The sequence below is a fragment of the Musa acuminata genome, unplaced genomic scaffold (assembly GCF_036884655.1).
Source record: "Musa acuminata AAA Group cultivar baxijiao unplaced genomic scaffold, Cavendish_Baxijiao_AAA HiC_scaffold_417, whole genome shotgun sequence".
Classification (NCBI taxonomy): domain Eukaryota; kingdom Viridiplantae; phylum Streptophyta; class Magnoliopsida; order Zingiberales; family Musaceae; genus Musa; species Musa acuminata.
Genome location: NW_027020665.1, coordinates 514,333 through 534,157, shown reverse-complemented (window position 1 = coordinate 534,157; position 19,825 = coordinate 514,333). Strand labels below are relative to the sequence as shown.

The 19,825-nt window shown below is 42.4% G+C and overlaps 1 protein-coding gene across 1 annotated transcript; it reads left to right on the top strand.

The window, feature by feature from the left end:
• The first annotated feature begins 4,053 nt into the window (after nt 1–4,053).
• LOC135658842 (uncharacterized) lies at nt 4,054–4,811 on the top strand. Its single transcript, XM_065176238.1, has one exon. The coding sequence runs from the start codon at nt 4,204–4,206 to the stop codon at nt 4,732–4,734; it is 531 nt and encodes a 176-aa protein (XP_065032310.1). The 5' UTR covers nt 4,054–4,203; the 3' UTR covers nt 4,735–4,811.
• Nucleotides 4,812–19,825: the final 15,014 nt, after the last annotated feature.

Genomic DNA, 19,825 nt, shown 5'->3' with positions numbered 1-19,825 from the left:
AAGAATAGAACTAAATGGTAACCTCCAATGCCTTTCTCTATTATAGCTAGCTCACCTCTTAGTGGAATTCTTTGCCAGTAGAGGAGAGTGAGAGCTTAATCCCGAGTTGCAAGAGCAGAGGCGAGGGAGGGAAATTCTTGACTTTACTGAGTTAGTTCAATTCATAACTTCAATACCAGAGCTTCGTATATTAATTAGTTCCACACTGATGAAACTCTACTTTCTGACCCGACGCTGAACTTTACTTTGATACTCATTATCGGAGTTATGAGTTAGTGGGAGCCCTCATTCCAAGGCAGCGGGGAGCTTTACTGTAAGACGTTAATTCCAGTCCTTTCTTTTGGAGTCCTAGTGTTTGCCTGTATTCGTTTGCTTGTCGTCTTGGCCCAGAGGATTTAGCCAGGTCTGATAGATCTTAGGAACACTTATGTGCCCTTTCACTGAAGTCTATTATACTAGATTATGATCCTAAGCCTAAGGTATGATCTAGACCCGATCCAGATTTCTTTAGAAATACATAATAATCCAAATAAGGAAGTGGAATCCCATCCCTTTAGTACTGGCGAAGTAGACTTGGCTATGAAAAAAGACGGTGAATAATTGAGTTACTTAGAGGAGAAAGCACTAGGTGAGTTACATATTCTATGAAACCCCTCGGCAAATTCCTACTATCTCGAAGGACCTTTACATCCAGAGGAGTTGCTAATTCTGAGATTGGATCTAGGCCTTGTAGCGGCGGTATGTCTATTTCTGCCCTTGACTATTTATTTAAAGAAGAAATTCTATGCATCAATTCCATGCTTTGAAGCTGTAAGGAAAGATTGATGGATTTTTTATAGTAACCAGAGGAGAGGTCGGGGTTAACACTTATTATAGGTCGGGTGCTAGTGTTTCAGTAATAACTTGCCTATCCGTGTCTTGGTCACTTATTATGCTTTATGGGGGAAATCCAATGAAAAACATATACTTATTTTAAATAATGCACTTGAAGCCTATAAAACATTGGCTTTCTTTCAATAAGCCCAGCAGCAGGCATTACTAATGCAAGAGCGGGAAAGCATCCATAAGAATGACACTCATAAGTGAATGCAACTACTACCGGGGATTGATGAAAACGAGTCCTGTGTTCGTCCAACGGTGTTAAGTGACTTATATTCTTATTCCTATACCAGAACTAGATGCAGAATCCAGTGCCCTTAATCAATGGTTGCGAGCGGGAAGGGACTGCCGCTACACACTAGTCTAAGCTTGGCCCTTGGCGGTCATTAGGATGTTGCTTGTTTGCTTGTTTGGTTCCCTTGCAAGTCGAATGGATCTTTTGACGCTGAGTGCTCGGCCGGGGTATGCCCGATAGAAGAAGACAAAGTACAGAAATAGGGTGGAATATTCTATTGTAAAAGTACAGAAATAGGGTGGAATATTCTATTGTAGTAGGCGAGATGGAAAACCCAGAGAATGACCGATTCTATAAATGGTGGTAGGGGATGAGAAACTAATACCTAAGAGGACTCTCGCAAAGTGACCATAGTGACCTTCAAAAGTGGCCCTATCGATTAGGAGAGGCGTGCCAATTCCTCTTCCAATGTCCGTAAAGATACGTGGATGCGAATATTCCCAACTTCCATAAGAAAAACCCGAGTGGTCTGTGGAGTGAAAGGATTGAAATAGCCATGGTTGTAGCCGCATAACACCTAGTTTGAGGGACCAAGCACCTGCCTTTGTAACGCTTTATCCGAGAAGTGTCTTTAGTATAGTATCTACGACCTAAAGAGATGATTCGCCATGATCCTTTCTCTGTCCGGAGGTTATTCAGAAATTCTATAACACAGCTATTACACGGTTGGATTGATTCTCTGGAATCGCAACGATTCTTCCCCGTTCAAGAATAACTGTTTTCGTGATCGAATGACAAAATAGATATATGAACTGTATAGGATCATTCGCTGGAATGGGATAAGTGATTCTTTTATAGGATATCAAAGGGATCGTAGAAAACACTAAGGATGCTATAGGTATTTGTGATCGATCAGCTTCCTGTATGACCGAACACTTTCTCTCTGGATCCAGAATAACGACACAATCAGGTTGTTGGTTCGAACCTAAATTGATCTTATTCTTTCTCGAACGTATTTTAGTGGGACTGGAACAAGAATGGGTGAAAAAAGCCCCGATCCGACATTGAGAATCATTGATACAGCTCGCCATTTCTTCCATTATATATGAGATATGATTATTCTGTGTCTTTAAAAGGAAGGAACGGCCTTTTTGACGAATGAGAGATCCTATGAAATTCAAAGCATTTCGTAAACAAATCAGTGTCTTGTCTGAATCGAGAATAGCAATTCCATTTCTAGAACCACATATATAGACTTTGTTGAAATGGTGAGCAGCTACCCGACGGCCTAGATGTGCCTTCGTACTCAGTAATTTGTGAATGACAATAGAATAGATTGTCATTTGGAGTTTTCCTTTATTGATATAGAGGTAGTAATTCATAGAAGAGAATAGGTTGGCTCCTTATCCTCTAACCACTCAGTAGAAGATAATAGGGTTGCAGCTAATCCTCTAACCACTCAGAGTAAGGGTAAACAGAAAAGGTGGTCTAGCACTCAATGCCAACTGACGGAGAAAGCAGACGCGAAAAAAGATACTGGTGTCGTCTACCTACCTACCTATCTAATGTGTAATAAGAATAAGGTTAACAGCACAAAAGGGAGTTAAGCGTATAAATATGAAACGAAAAGGTCTAAGCGAAGGAAGGTGTTTAGTTTAATGCCACGAGCAAGTCTTTAGTTCAGAGTAATGCCATCTGAATCACCAGAACTCAATTGTAGTGGCCATACTCCACTCTTAGCAGAATGATTGAATGCTTGACTGTTGCTCTGTGGGTGAAAACATAGCCCTCTTGCAATTGGTCGCTACTAGGTAAGAAATGATCCTTTGACAAGAACTGGAATCTCTCCTGCCTATGTTCTTGTTGCTGTTGGAAAACCTCATAGACTGATGGACTACTCTGCTTTCTGTGCTGCTTGCTTCTTGCTCGAGATATTGACTGATTGGACCGCTGAAAACATCTATTGTAATAATGGGAACTCTAGCGGCCCCTTTTTGAACTCGCTACCGCCGAAAGCATCTACGAAGACAGGACTTGGCAATAACTCGATCTATATTAACCGAGATCTACTTTTCTTTCTTTTGCTTCAGCAGATCCTTCTTTTGCTTCAAAGCCAGTAAGACCAAGAGCTGCTGCTAGCTTTCTTTAAGACCAAGCTGCTGCTAGCTTTCTTGCTACTGGACTACTTGCTAGCGTTTGCAACCTTCTTGGCGTTGCTACTTTGCTCCCGACAAGACTGCTCCTATAGACTACATGCGCATCTAGTGCAGAGCAAGCTACCTTGACCATCTTCCGAAGTTCTAAATAAGATTGGAGCTCAAAGGCTAGGCTTCCGTTGTGGACTGCTCTACGCCTAAGAGTGACTTCCGAAGCGCTATGGACGGTACGAAATCCGTCATTGGTGGCGCTTCAAAACCCAGTGTTTTTCTTTGATGCTGTGGTTAGCTGGCGAAATGATTCCATACCATAAGGGGGCGGGAGCCGAGTGTAGTAGGTGCACAAGAGTACTTCGCGCCACAACCATCTCTTTTTTATGGGTTATATGGACCGATGCCTGCTGCTTCATCTGGTAAAAAAGAATCATAGATATGCCAGTAATAAAAAGGAAGAACCGCCATAAAAATATTCCTCGTGTATCGTCTGTAGCAGAACTATGAACGGGAGCTAGCAATCCGGACCGTATTGAAGAGGTTCCTAAGACACAGCATGGAAGAGTCAAAATATTCAAAAGCGAGGTAAAAGAATGAAGACGCGGAAGAATTACTGAATGAATACAAGCTGTGGCTAATACCCGAGGCATAAAAGACGCATTTTCTACGGGATCCCGAAACCACCAGCCACCCCGACCTAATTCATGATGAGCCCACCAACTTCCTGGCGAGATGCCTACGGTTAAAAACAACCGACATGTCAAGATCCAAATGTGAATTGGTTCCTGGTCCTGGTCAGAGACCACTGTGTTTGCGCCGGCGGTGAAACTAGTAGTAGTATCTTGATTTATTCCATTATGAACGACACGCTTCGCCAGCTCCCTCCCCGTGTCCATTAGCGCTCCTGTCCAGAGCGAAGAGAAGCCGAACCGAAGCTGCATGAGCAGGCTTCTATTTCTACGCAACAATGGAGCAGGTGCACCGCCCACAAAATGTTGGAATGACCGGGTTAAGAGCGAGCTGATTATATGGGATCCGACGCATCCTGCAGAGCGAAGCAGCGTTCCATTCTTTTCGGCGGCATCCTTAAGCATTGGCGGCGAGTGGAGTGCAACAATCCCATTCCGCATTTTGGATCTACATAAGCTAAAGCCTATAGCACTGGCGACGTCTCCGGCATATATAAAAGGAGGATGTATAGCTGATATAGGATCTTGTGAAACAGGATTTGATTCTGCAAGCGGTTCGGTACAAACGAAGACATTTCGAACAAAAGGATCGGAACTCGCTGATAGGAAAGGAGAGAAAAACAAAGCAATGCCAAGAGCTCCGGAAATCCGCTGTTCATCGAGGGACTCAGCTCTATCTTTGGCTTCTCGTGCCAGATGCAACAAAAGATTGATCCTTCTGACTTCTCGCAAACCAAGGGAGCGCCCAGCGTCCAGAACTGCAAAGCTCATTTGCGGGTAGTACGGCGCATTTAAAAGCCCTGGGTCTACGTTGATTATGGCTTCCGTCCGGTTCCTTCGCGAACTAAGTGAAGAATCCCGTTGAACGAAGGGAGTGTACAACTGGGGCGCTGCTGCCCTACTTTTGAGTTGGAGAGATAGAATGGAGTTATTCAAAAAGTTCGAGACAAAGGAGAAAAGAAAGGTGTATCTATTGCCTCTGAGTTTTGAGACATTATGGCTTTTGGCCCGGTAACTAAGAAGGAATCCATAAAAACTTGGGATCCAACACCATGATAAAATACTACCCTCATGATTAGACCATGTCCCTGAGATTTGATAAAAGAAAGGTGCATTAGCGGTTAAGACATTGTAATTGGATAAGTTATTAGGAATATGACAGAACGAAAGACCAAGGAAAGGAATCAGAATGCAAAAAAAGGAAAGTGCTGCACCAAACGCTGGTGGTTGTTTCTTGTTGTAAGTGAATGCAACGAAAAGACCCGGAAATAACGAATAATGAGCAAATTCTGTTATTGACATTTAGTGCTCATTGCCTATTATTTATTTAGTTATTCCCAGCATCTAGTAACCACAGGCCAATGAAACTGACATAGCTTCAGTAAACTAAGGTGGTCCCTATCCACTTACATAGCTTCAGTAAACTAAGGTGGTCCCTATAGAGATTTGTAGGGGCACTATAGTTGTGAGAAAGTAAGCTTAAGAGAGAGCTGTTGATCGCGCACTAAAAAGCTTACCTGTTGTCAGACTCACTCGCTCTGATGTCATAACACTCTAACTAATCAAAGAACAGAAGGCCGATCTCTGAATTTGGGTAATTAACCAGACCACCAGGTAGCTGATTGGTGAGATCAACCACTGGTTACGACGGCACTTCGGCAGGTCATCAAGACAGAATAGGAGGTTCCCCTACTAACGTTGAAGTTAGAAACTCAAAGCTATCCTCCTTATTACTCCAGCCTAGTCTAGAAAGTAAGCATCCCGCCATCAAGTGAGGCACCCGACCGCATGAAGCAAACTTGATGGAGCTCCGTCACGAGCAGGACTATATCAAGTATCTGACGTGATTAGGCGGGGACAGGCAGGCGACTATACTAATTCCGTCTTCAGGTCATGAGCCTTTAGAGTAGACCAATTCCTCTACCCCGCTTCTGACTCAATTATAGGTAAAGGGAAGTAGTTGTAAAGAAGAAAGAAAGATAGGTAAAGGGAAGTAGTTGTAAAGAAGAAAGAAAGAAAGATAGGTAAAGGGAAGTAGTTGTAAAGAAGAAAGAAAGAAAGATAGGTAAAGGGAAGTAGTTTACAAGAACTAATTGAGTAAGTATATTGAGGTGCCTATTGGTAAGGCCCGGAAGTTAATAAGCCAAACTATGTAAGGTGCCCATCTGGAATTGCTGGATAGCTATAGAAAGGAATCTGGCTACCGCTCTTCCTCCACGCGAGAGACAATGACCTAGAATGAAATGCTCTGATTCATGAGAGACTAGATATACGGATAGAGAGTAGCAAGAAGCAACTATGACTTACATGGTTTCTTTCACTTCGATTTCAATCGAGCCCTTCCATTTCCGCTTCGGCGGGAGAAGCATATATAAATCACTGGGCCAGGACCCCCTAGATCTTCCTTTAGTAGTTCTTTGATTCGCGAGAATGCATGATCTAAAGATCGACAAAGTACCTGAGATCAGGAAAGAAGAGCGGCGCATTCGCATAAATGCTATCCATCTTTGAGTCAGTCCCAAGGTTACTCACTTGTTCAGTCAATAAGATAATTAAGTAACACTCACTTGTTCAGTCAATAAGATAATTAAGCAACAATATATATAGATTCAAATAACAAGAAAATCACATATCGAAGAGTTATTTAGATTTCTTATTCAATATATAATATATAGTAACCAACAGTCATTACTGGTTATAGTAACCAACAGTGGAAAGAATTTCGGAAATAGGCTGCGCTCTCAAAAAGGGAATGTTGCCTAGCCCACTCCTCTAGCTGGACCTGACGGGTCCTGAGGTGAAGATGGGGATCAATTTGCTGAGCTCTTTTGGCTGCTAGGATTCTCTATTTGATTCTAGTCTATACATGTAGTCTTTCTTTGCTTCTTTTTGGGAACCGTAGCCTTCATTAAGTAGCTGTCCCGCCAGATGATAAAGTACGTAGGTGTGATGCAATGCAAGGATAACCAGTATCAGCAATGGAAGCCAAGCATCTTCAAAACATCTACTCCGGGGACGGGCTTGCTATCTTTAGCTCTTCGTCCGCTTCCCGGATTGCCATTGAATGGGTTTCGCCAAGCAACTACTATAAATCCTTTGTTGGGGCACCCGACCCTAACTCTTATAAGTGTGAACCCCGACCCTGTTGCTTCTATCTTTCTAAACTCAATTCTTAATAATAACAGATAGAATTTCTATGGCTTTTTCTTGATTAATTAACAACAACTTATCTATTGACTACTTGCTTAACACAAGCACTTAAGCATACCCGAGCCTAGTAACTTGACTAGAGCGTAAGCACCAAACTCAACTTACCTTTCAGACCCGCTCAACAAAGTATATAGTAACAGTCTCAAGCAAGTCCCATTAGTAACTACTAGACATCGGAGACTAGCTACTAGACATCGGAGACTAGCTACTAGACCTTAACTACCTTAGCCCCCTTAGCTACCTTAGAAACCTTAGCCCCCTTAGCAACATTAGCAACATTAGCTACCTTAGCCCCCTTAGCTACCTTAGCAACATTAGCACCAAGCATGACTTGAAACAAGCATTCAAGTTCAGCGACCATAACTACACTTGAAGCCTAATCTCCTTCCTAGAGCTACTTTCAGAGCTACTTTACCAGGGGTTGAAACAAGAACAGGGGCAAGCCACCCAAGCAACAACTAAAGCAGAGGCAGTGGAGGCAGTATCAAGTAAGTAAGCTGTATCCGGCTGTAAACACCCTTTCTACCCTCACCTGGGACTACTACTTGTAAACTGAAGTGACTTGGCCCCCCATTTACTTATTTATTGAACTACACTTTCATAACTGACCCATTTCATTTAAGGCTCATCCAACCCAGTACAGTATGTGTTACTTCCTTAGAATTACTATACCTCTTGCTCTGTAAACAAATACAGTTAGGGCTCATCCAGATTTAGGTATGCTGAGTTTAGGAAGCCAGATGTAGGTACGATTAAGGATTCCACTAATTCTAATCGTGTTCACCCGCTGACGTTGCTTGACGAGGTTAATTACTACTCCATCGGGTATAGTGCCCATCAAGGTACAGTGATAATCGTGTACAGCTCGGTACAGTGCTAATCGTTTACTGTGCGCTCACATCATACAGTGATGCTCATCTCGTACTGTGCTAATATCATAGGTTAGAATTCTTAGACTCTCCGTACAGTGCTTGTGTCTCATATAGTGCCATCTTTGACTCTCCGTACAGTGTTTATTTCGTTATGACTGACGCTCAAAGACAAGGTACTAATATTTCAGTTAACAAGCAGATCCAATACACACATATAAGATATTGCTACTGCTAAAAAGAAGAAAATAGAGAAGAACCTCATAGAATTACCTATAATTAGAATAGAATTAAGTAAAGACTCAATACAAACTCTAAGCTAAAAAACACCGTTAGTACTTGTTCTTGCTTCCTTTCCTTACTTTGAATCTACAGCTGCATTAATTGCTTATGATCTTTATTCGGATCTTGAAACAGCTTCACCGCAACTAGGCAAGTTCACCGCCGCTACTACAGAAGGTATCAAACAACTTATATATCCGCCTAGACTTATTGAATCCGCCCAGCTCCATAAGTCTTGTAAAGCCCGTTCACACGAGTTGATAGTGGAATGATTTGACTAGTATTCTAAGTCTTATCAGAGTTGTGGTAAGTCCACCCTATTCTTTAAGGCAGGAGCACTTGGGTAGTTACCAGAGAATGAGCTAGGTTCTATTCGAGCAGTATTGCCAGGCCCAGGCCCAACTAGTCTGTATTTCGCCACAAGAAGGAGATATTCAATTCAAAGAGAAGAGTCCGCTGGCTTAAACTAATTCAACAAAGAGTGGATGAGGCTTCTATATAAGATGAAAGTCACCCAGGTGCTCAAGAGACTAACTCATACTGCTTCTATTCCCTCTCCTCGGATCTTGCTCTTAACCAACCCGACCTAAACTATGGCTCTGTCAACTTGACTAGACTAGCACTACGGTTCTATTTCTTCCCTTGGTGGATCCCTTGCCCACCTCCTGAACAGGCTCTCTTGCCTCTCCTCTAGCTACAACTACAAATACTGATTCCACATTTCTTGATTTCCTTCCCTATACACCTATACCTATGACCTATGGCTCCGATACCGACTTAATATAAGGGAAACAGCCAAGCTACTACTAGATGCGGCAGATGGGGAACTATATTCATTCTTTTACTACTTAGGACAATCTCTTACCGATGAGTGAACCCCGACCTCTACTCTGGACTAGCTTGCCTCTCTCTCCTCACTTTACTTAAGGGCACCGAGGAAACCCTCTTCTGATTGATGGACAGCTACTGATGAAACTACGAAACTACGAGTTTGGGATGAAACTTCAACTTTACCTGGACTACCGGGACTACAGGGATGAAACAAGGTATTCAACAAGCAGCTGGCGACTGGACCTTCATTCGGCTCCTCTAACTCTGCAATGGCAACAATACCATAATTCTTATCCGATACCGGAGTCAACTATCCCTCTGATCTTGCTCTTGAAACTTACCACTCCCATTGATTCCCTGCCCGGTCTTAAACTCTCACTCGAACAGGAGCTGGAGAAGAAGCCGGGTGCTCAATTGTAAGTCGGAAAGGACTCTCAATCAAGTGTTTCAGCCTATAACTCCCAATCGTCTTATACTGGATGCGCTCGTCTACAACACCTCAGATGGATATGAAATTATCTCACTTATGAGTGAAAGGAAGCAGTTAGAAAAGTACTTAACTCCTACTTCTGGGGTAGTAACAGAATTCAACTAGTCAGTAAAAGACTCATAATGCAACTAGCTCGACCTAGACTTTACTTCTCTTTAAGAACTGCAAACACCTTACTTTTTCACTGGAACAGGCAATTCTCCACTTCCCCGCATCAAACCCTGTACAAGTCCTTTCTTCAGGAGTCCTGTATCCTGGGTTTGTTCCTTTACAGACACCGAGTCAACAACTCCCTTATCGCTTGCTGCTTACTTACTTGATACTGCTGATGATCTAGATCTTGAAACTCAATCTCTGAATCGATAACACCGTAAACTCTCTTCCTAGAAAGAACCAGACCACTCACAATCAGGTCTTCATGAAAGGAATGAAACTATAATACAGAATAATGAAACTAAAGGGATGTCATCTAGGGCATTAAGAGATAGAGTCACAAAGGGATGTCATCTAGGGCATAAAGAGATAGAGTCACAAACCTAGCAATCTCCACTCTGAAGTAGGAATTTGACTATGAATTCAGAATTGACCTCCTCCGCTCATAAGCTTGATCAGGCGCATACTCAGTTGAAAGAGAAGAAGTTGCCCTTAAGTTAATGGCGAGAGTAAATAGGGAAGCCCAACACGAATCCCACTATTAAAGAATTAGTTGTAGCTGTATAAGAATTAGGATAAGCAGGAGCGGGAGCAGAATGGAACCTCTTTCTTGCCCACCTAGTAGCTTCTTAGACTCCATTCTCTTTTATAGGGTATGCCATGTGCTAAGGGAGTGGAATGTGCCGTCGATTCTGGTGTCAGTACAAGCAGCAATAGCCACGAGGTTAATGTACCCTACGAAAGACGAATTCAAGCACCTTAGCTAACTGTAAACCCAAAGGCAATTAAATAGTATTGTGACTAAAGGGAACGCCTAATAGAAGGAGCCGGTGCCAAGTATAAGAAAGAGGATAAGAGAAAACTGCTGGTACTAGTGGATTTGCAAGCATGTAGCAGAAAAACCAACCCTTTCTTTCATAGTTGGTCAGCGAATGCTGAGTACACGGGTACACCGATCTCCTGGAAATGCTATCACTTTGGAAATCGCAACTATCAGCCTGAAACGCTGTAAAAGAAGACTCAAAGTAGCAATAAGAGATCCAACTCGAAACAAGGGCAGCTGACGATGGCTACTACTTGTTGGAATTGAACTCGGCATCCAGATCCTTACTTGCCCCGGTTTAACTCTTTGACTACTGCCCGAGAGGCTTACTTACTCCAATAGGGATATCAAATCAGAATAGTAGAATACAATCACTGCTAACAATACTGAAACTCGGAACTTAGACTTAATACTTGCCCAAACAACCCGAAACCATACTCCTCGCTCTTACTACCCTTGTTTGAATTCTGATATTTACTTGTTTCATTTACTTACCCCGGCTCTAACTCTTAGATATGATGAGCTATAAGACTAATATCATAGGGTATGTGCCTAAGAATATCTGTAGACTGAACTAGTGCTTAGCAAGACTTCACCTCTAGCAGAAGACAGAATTGAACTAATGTAAACCAAGAATTGACTAATGCCTAATCAGACTGAAACAAGTCACGAAGTATACTGGTCTATAACTACTGGCCCAACACTAGTATGAAAGCACTTTCTCGTAGCTTGCCCCACTGGTGAGTCTGCATATACTGCCCTAAAACCTTACTCGTTATCCCATGTCTTTTCATTTGATGAACCCTATAGTTTACTTACCGCTAGGAGCAGGATCAGAGGAGAGGCCAAGCAACGGGCCAAGCAACTAGGAAATCCGCCCTTCCCTTACGCGACTCCTACTCGGTTTGGATTCAACTTTACTACTCGTATACTACTACTATCTGAATTCTTTGACTACTTATAATTAGTTTACTACGGTGGAGGAGCTGGATCAGAGGCTTCATTGGAATAGAAGAATAACTATACTTTCTTTCTGTCCTTCCCCGCTTCAAAGCCAAGACTCAGAACTTCCCGCTTCCCTTGAAAGACCCCTTGCTTGCAGATCTTTGTCCTGTTGTTGCCCCATCGGCTAATTATCTAGTGAGTGACCGAACTCTACCTTTCATTGCTGCCAAGTCTAAGTGAACTAAGAATTCCAGTGCTCTTCTCTGAACCAACCATAGTCTCTTTTCTGCAATTCCATTCTTCAGTAGGAGCAGGGGAGAAACTATTTAGCCCTAGATACCTGCTTGCCACCTATCCGGACTTACCTAGCTCGAGCTGAGGAAACTGACTGTGCAGGCTTCGTCGCCACCGGGTGGTAAACTCTAGTAGTGAGTGACTAGCTCTTTTGCCTCTTATACTTATCTCTGGAATAGGGGCAGCGGACTGAACCCCATGAGAACTACGTAAGTCAACTAGATTCTGGAATTACTCCTTTGACCTCTCCCTCGCAACAAAGAATGGAACTAAGGAGTCCAAGGCCAAGCAGATGCAAGGGGGTATGTTTCTGAAGAGTCAGCAGTCGAGGCACTAGAATTGACCGCCTCGCAAACTAGAATACTATACTGATTGACTTATTGCTCGGGTCGGAGTTGCTAGTTAGGCTAGGCTTAGGCTAGTTTACTTACTTAGTTTACTTACTTAGTTTACTTACTTAGTTTACTGACTTTGTGGGGCCGAGGTGAACTCATCGGTAAGAGCCAAGACACCAATATTGGAATCAAAGAAATTAGAAAGAACAGCCAAGACACAAAATCACAAAATAAGTAGAAAAGTCGTTTCATCTTGTCTATACCAACACAGTAGATAAACAGTAGGGGAAATTATACTAAATGATATATTTTATTTATATAGGAGAACGGATGGATGAAACTCGGGGTGCTGTGCTTCGGATGACTCTCGTCTCTCTGGGTGCCTAGGTATCGTCTCTAGGTGCGGCGGATTACTCTCGGGGTGCCTATTGCCTATTCCAAATCAGAATTCGTTGACAGAGCAGAGGAAGCTAGTAAAGTAATCAATAACAGAGGTCTGCAAGTCAGATAGAGTTAGTTCGGGTCGGGAGTTTCAGAAGTCAGTAAGAATGCATTTATGAATTAGTGTTCCTGCCTTAGCTGTTACTTGGTGGACTCGGAGTTAAGACCACAAGAGTTATATAGTATAGTAGTTATCAGAGAAGAAGACCGGTTAGTCTCATATGAAGAATGAACCTCTTCAAAAAGAAGAGAATAAAGTACTGGTTTTGAGGCGAGGTAGGCCAGTAGGATCGAGTTAGTTCGGGTGAGTTGAATTCTGAGTTGAATCCCTAGTTTACTGTAGTACTGCTCCTGTTCTTGTTAGAGTATAATCTAGGTAGTAGTTGCCGGTGCTTGTTGGTGACTCTAAATCTGTTGTTGAAGCCTATATACAGTAGTTGCCTGCCCCTGGTATGGTAGTCCTGTTCTGATTCTTGGTTAAAGTATCAAAAGTAGTGGCTTCATTCCTAGAGTTACTAGTGGAAAGGTTCAGTTGGGACTGGTTTCATTCTGAGTTTAGTGTTCGGAAGATCTTTCTTTGTCCTGTGCCCTTAAGTAATTGGTTTTCAACTACTCTACTACTAGCCTTTTCAACTACTCTACTCTACTACTTGCTCCAAAGAAGGTACATATACTAGTGTAACTCATCTCTAATATAGGTGAATTCAGGACTTCCGTACTTATAGCTTCCTCGCTCGCCAAGCATACAAGAAGAAAAGTAGGCAAGCAGACAAGAGTGACTTCTAACTCGAACAGGGAAGAGAATTAGGACATTCTTCATCGCCTACACGAACAGATGAAACCAATTGAGAGCGCCAAGTATCTGTATCAATATCTATATATAAGGTAGGCAGTATCAATATCTATATATCAGATAGGAATATGACCCCTTCCTTCTATGCTAGGGCTCACTAACTGAGACCTGAGGAAGTACACCTCGCTTCAGAAGGAAGAAGCACGCCATCATAATCAAGCTCCACCGGGCGGGGAGATCCACGAGACTGCAACGATACTGCAACACTCGAACCTCTACCTCCAGCAGACTATGAAACTAGAAAGAGCCACTTTATACTGATTCTCGAACTGAACAATCTCTCTCTTCTCTTTGTTCTACTTAACAAGCACTGCTTCTTAAACAAGAACTGAAACTTACCCGATAGCTGCTAATACTGATTTCACTACTCTACTACTTGGTGCTTTAAGGCTGCTACTGACTGGTTGAATTATCACTTCATAGCCTTACACTTACTAGTTTGATTCTGAGTGGCATTGGTCGAAGTCTTACTATCACACTTGCTTCAGTCTTGTTAGCAGTAATCCTATATATAGAGATTCTAAGTTCACCTATGTTTTTTGCTACTGTGGGTATACTTAGTCTGTACTGGGCCAAGCACTAGACAAGCAACGAGACAAGCACAGGAGTGTCGTCAACAAAAACCTTTCTTTCTGCTTGCTTTCGATCGATCAACAAATCATTCATTTAGAACTCCTTAGTAATATACAAAGCAGCGGTCCCACCCTTACTCTCCAACTGATCTCCTACTGCCAACTGATATCCGGTCTGAAGACTATAACTCGAACAGGAGCTTTACTAAAGGTCTGAAACTCTAACTCTCAACCCTTGGCTTTGAACTAGCTTCTATACTGGCTGCTGACCTATAACTCCATTCTTTGACTACTTAGTTCAACTCTTACTTACTGATTGTTCAACTCTTACTTACTGATTGAATTCGAACTTTGGAAACAAGTCCTGTTTTCGGGAACTAACTCGTATTATGCCTCTGTCTAAGAGGGCAAAGAACTCTATCCAACCCACTCCACGTTAAAGAACGGGAACTCTATTCAGTGTCTATCCTCTCCTCAAAAAGGAATAAGGTAATAGTTAAGGGAGTTCTGCAGTAAAAGGGAACATTCTAGCAATTGAGTCCGGGTCGACGCTACTCCTTGAAACCGCTACTCCTTTAAACCGTGTAGTGGGCTAAGCTAAGCATTGGAAAATAGCTATATTCTCTTCTATTCTATTCTATCTTGAGCATGATCCTGGGCTTCTGGAGACTTTGACACAGATTCTCTTACCGACACAATTACCTCTCTGCCAATAACGGATCTTGGAGACAACACAAGCACTCTAACCTCCCTCTCGCCTACCCAGTGCTATCTCTATTCGACCAGAAAAAGAAGGTGCTGAAAGCCTTGCTCGGCCCATACTAAATGAAAGATCTTCTCTTTATATATGATTCCACTCGGGCCCTTATAGTATGTTGGAAAGTACTGGCTAGCTGTTCAGGGAAAGAATCGAGTATCGGCTTTGATGCGAGGGTAGTTGACTTACTTGCTCAATGGACGGAGAGTTAACAAGTCATTGTTGAAGATAAGGATTCAGATGCACTAGCTGCTGAAGCACTTTAACTCCACCCCTCGTCGAGTGGTGCTTGTTTGGGCTGGGCCGCTTCTGCTTTCTTCGTCTGTTGGAAGCAATCCTTTTTCATCCATATAGAAAGACAGAGCTTTGAGCAAACCTGTTGAGAAAGATAAGGGGAATGAAGCCATAAATCCTCCCACTTGTTTCGGTCAACCTAGGACTAGTGCTATGGCCAACACGTGCCTCTGCCTTCATTACCTACTCTTTCCTGCTGCTCTTAGCGCTGCTTCCTCATCTGCTCCATATGCTTACTTTGGATATTCCGTTGGGCATTCCAAAATATCTTCTAACCTAGACTTGACTCGAACCGCTAAGGCTTCATAAGGAATGGATTCTGACCATAACTATACTGACTAAAGGCTTTCTCAACAAGAAAGGGCTCATCTAGCATAATATAGAAAAGTAAGTAAACAAACTGCCTAACATATCATTAGATTATGTAATTGATTTCAATCAGGCGGTAAAGGAGAGAGAGGGTAAGCGGGAAAGACGGAAAGCATAGGAATAAGCGCAAACAAATAAACAAGAAAGGGCGAACTAAGAACTTGGACCTCTCGTCGACAACACTAGCCCCGCGTATAACCAAGAAAACCTCTCTTTGATACTTTATACTTGCAGCAGACAACACTCGAACACCACTTTAGGAACCGAACCGACAACTGATCTTGTTCCGGGTTGGGTTAACTCTTGGATATGTTGTTTTCAGTTCCATTAGCTTCACCGTTTTCCTCGGCAACAACGTTAAGGGGAACAGATAGATCTCATTCTGAAACAGGAAGGAAGAGAGTGTCAATGTTGCAATGCTCTTCAATTCCCCTACTTTTATATCACATCAGTTCACAAAGTGCCATTTCTCTTTGATTGAGTTTTGCAAGACAAAGCGGGAGTTGTGGACCTGACCCCGAGGGAAGAGATTCGGCAAGCAACGGACAAACAACATAGTTAGACCAAGCAACTAAGCGCCAAGCAACCTCGGAAAGCACTCTCCATCTAGTTCAGGCTACAAAGACAGTTATTTCTCCAAAACACATAGCATAAGTATTTACCTCCTTCTCCCCTACCCGCCAATCAACTACTACAAAGGCAGTGTTTAATAAGTTCCTCTGCTCTGGCGCAACTCATTCATTGAAATTGTCAACTCCCTTTCCATTATTTTAGAGCTTGAACTTGACTCTCATCTACCTCTGGCTCAGTCCAATAACTTCCCGTGCCTACCTCTGTTAAGAATACATCTACTTACTTACTTTAAGTTGAGGTTCGTAGAAGAATCTACTAAACTACTAAATAAGCAAGAGGCAGATAAACTACTAAATAAACAAGAGGCGGAATTCAAGAACGAGTTATCACTTAGTTAGTAACAGTCCGGAACAAGTCCTAATTCTGGTGTGAATGAGTCTGCTCGAATCAAGTACGTGTTGAAGTGTAGTTGCTAAGGTTAGCGAGTTTATAGTTCTTTACAACACAGATGGGAACTGTAGCTAACAAGTGTGCCCTGAGTGGAATCCTATCTTGTGTAAGAAGCGCTTTCCCTTCTGGGAAGTTTTGTCTACCATCCCTATCTATAGTAACTTAGAAACAGACTGTTAGAGTGAAAGAGCATATCTTTTTCCTGTATTAGTAGATTTCTATTTCGGAGTGGACTAAGGCATCAATCAGAATTCCAAGCCCAGTTTTCGGCGTAAGGTAGCTCTCCGGGGGATTCCTTTCTTCATCGGGAACTGCATCCGCACTCGCACCCAAAGATACTAGTATTCAGTACCACCGCGCCGAAGAAGAGAAGATAGCACAATAAGTTTTGTGACATTGTGATAATGTTGTTCCAGAGATGTTCATTATTGATTAGTTCAACTACTAACACATTATGTTATAGTCGACGAAGAAAGGACTTGCAACCCGGGACTTTACTAGGAAGACCGATCCCGCTCTGAACTACGAAATCTCATATAGGAGAACGGAAGGGTACCCTTACTTAATCTAATACTACATGTCGGCTCGGCACCCAATCAGATATGTTGTAATAGGAGTGAGTTTATGTAAGATCGCGGATATGTTGTAATAGGAGTGAGTTTATGTAAGATGTTAGGAGCGTGTTTTAATGTCCTTATATAAGATGTGCACTTCTCTTCTCTTTGAGTACAGGTACCGCTCTGTAAGGATAAGAAATACATACCGTGTTTTCGCCCTTCGTTTTTCCGTGTTTCTCTACTCTATCTGTCCTGTCTGATTGAGCTTCGATGGCTATACATTCATCTAGTCTTGTTTCCCATATGGGCACATACATAATAAAGTTACTGATTAGTGATTTCCAGCTTACATGATCTATAGTTCTTTCTTGTAATATCTATAGTTCTTTCTTCGTGGGGAACTAACACTACTAATTATCCTACTGATGCTTCTAATCCAGATCCAGGTGCAAGATAATTCATTAATGTTTTTACTGTTTTCCTCTTAGCACTATAAGAGATGAGATTGAGTATTTATTTGAAAGAGTTTGATAAGAGATTTCCGCACTATAAGAGATGAGATTGAGTATTTATTTGAAAGGGTTTGATAATAGATTTCATAGTATATGCCCTAGTAAGTGAAGTCAGTGTGAAATTCAGAATGGAGGTTAGCGTGTTCAATCCCTATATTATATAGCATCTGTTAAGTGTAAATTCAGAATTCTTTGTTTGCCGGTTCAGAGCTGAAAGTATAGGTCAGGTCGGCAAGGGATGCAGTGTATTTACATCAATCTATATCAGGTGATCAATGCACAAGAGATGGATCAAATGATTTACTTCAAGGTCTCTACTCGAATCCTATGTGAATTTGAAGACAGAAAAGAATGCTTATCTGCTGAAGAGCGGGGTGTGAATGAGTTTCATTCCGTTAGTCAACTCTTATTACCTGGAAAGCTGGGTTCAGGAAGGACATAAGATAGTAGTACAGGCTTAGCATTGTGTAGAAAGAAAAGAGTATTGTTTTTACGTTCCAGAAACAATAGTCGAGTTAGTTGAGTTTCGGGGTGCGATAGCCGCTTCGTAAGAACCAGTGCATTAGCGAATTCACCAAAGCCTAAGTGTTTTAAGTAAGTTTGTTTCAGCAAGGTAGGTTATTGGACTAAGATCTCTAGTCTGAGAGTTCGGGTCGGAGCAGAAGAAATAATAGCTCCAAAAGACCCGGCTTGATGGTTCCTTCCCCTGTCGACCCAGCTGGCTACAAATAAAGTTATGGCTCCGGGCTCCTAGACTCAAACTCACTGCCTTCCTAGCCTAGTAACAGACTTCTAACTCATAACTCCTTACTTAAGAACTAGTAACTGACTTCAACAACTACCCGCATGTATGTCTCCTATCTTTCCTCCCCAATAGATGTTACACGACCAAACAGGACTGGCGAATCCAACTAGTAAGTAAACCTGCCCACAAAGTGAGTAAACCAGCCTACCCAAGTGAAGTCTGCTTGGCGGGTTGGGCAAAGGGCTTGTCTATGACTTTCAAACGGAAACCCGGATACCCAGTCCATTGGTTTTCTTATAACTCTACTCTCAAGTCACTTATTGTCTTCCTCGCCTCTCCTCCGCGTGTGCCCTATGAAAGCCTCAAAGAATTCAAATGGAAGCTTCTTTTCTCTCTATTGACTACTTGCTTCACACAAGCACTTAAGCCTTGACTCTGGCTACCACTCCCTAGTAATGAACTCCTCTTGCTACTGACTTGCGAACTTATTTCAGATCCTTATTCTGGACTATCTTCTGCTTTAGTCTCTTATCTTGCTGAAGACCAATACCCTGCTTCCAATCTATCTTCTTCTCTTTATTCGACTTCTGATCTCTAAGACTTAACAAGAACTGAAGAAACCTGGACTTATACAAAATGTAGTGGTTAGCTAGCAGGGCGCACTACTGGAAGGGAAGGATGCTATAAATCAATGTGACGCACTACAGGAAAGATGCTTTTCATCTCAGTATTGGGAACTGGTCTATGGTTCTAAAAGAGAATATGCATTTCAACAGCTTTTCGGTCAATGGTAGAAGGCTAAGGCTAAAGTCAGTTGCAAGCAATTCAGAAAGGGAATAACTCGCTACCGAAATGGGCAAATAAAGTAGATAGTATGGTAGATGCGCTTAAAGAAGTGGAAAGTTCCATAAGTATACAGTCTGGTATCAAGAAACAAGCAATCTTCTCCTATCTTCCCTCTGCGCAAGATGAACAAGTAACAGAACGAGCGGAGCAAGCCGTGTAGCAGGTAGCCCAAAACTCCTGACGACAACTCCTTACATTCTGTCGCTGCCGCTTTGAACTCGCTCCATCTTTCCGATAGGCTTCTCCATGGGGGGACCCAATTAGGATCAATAGGATTTGGATAAGCGAATCTCGAGGCCTCAAGGATTGCCCATTCATTAAATAAGGTGCTTGCTTTAGTTCTTTGCTGTAGTAGAGGAGGCTCATCAATGATTGGGAACCAGAATGTGGGTATTTGACTAGATGCCCCTCCATTGATCTTGGCTTGCTTCGTTGCATTCATTCATTCATTGTTTGATGATTCGGGCTTCTTACTCTTCCGTCCATCTTACTAATAATAATGGCATGGCAATCGGTCAAAGGCAAAGTAGGAATTCCGGAAAACACCAAGAAGTATCTATTATTAAGCGAAAAGATGTGATCTGAAATTATGCACGATTTACGGGGGTTGTCTTCCTTTCTTGGGAGTGAAGCAATGAGTTGGGTAAGCTTTCTTGGGAGTTAAGCGATGA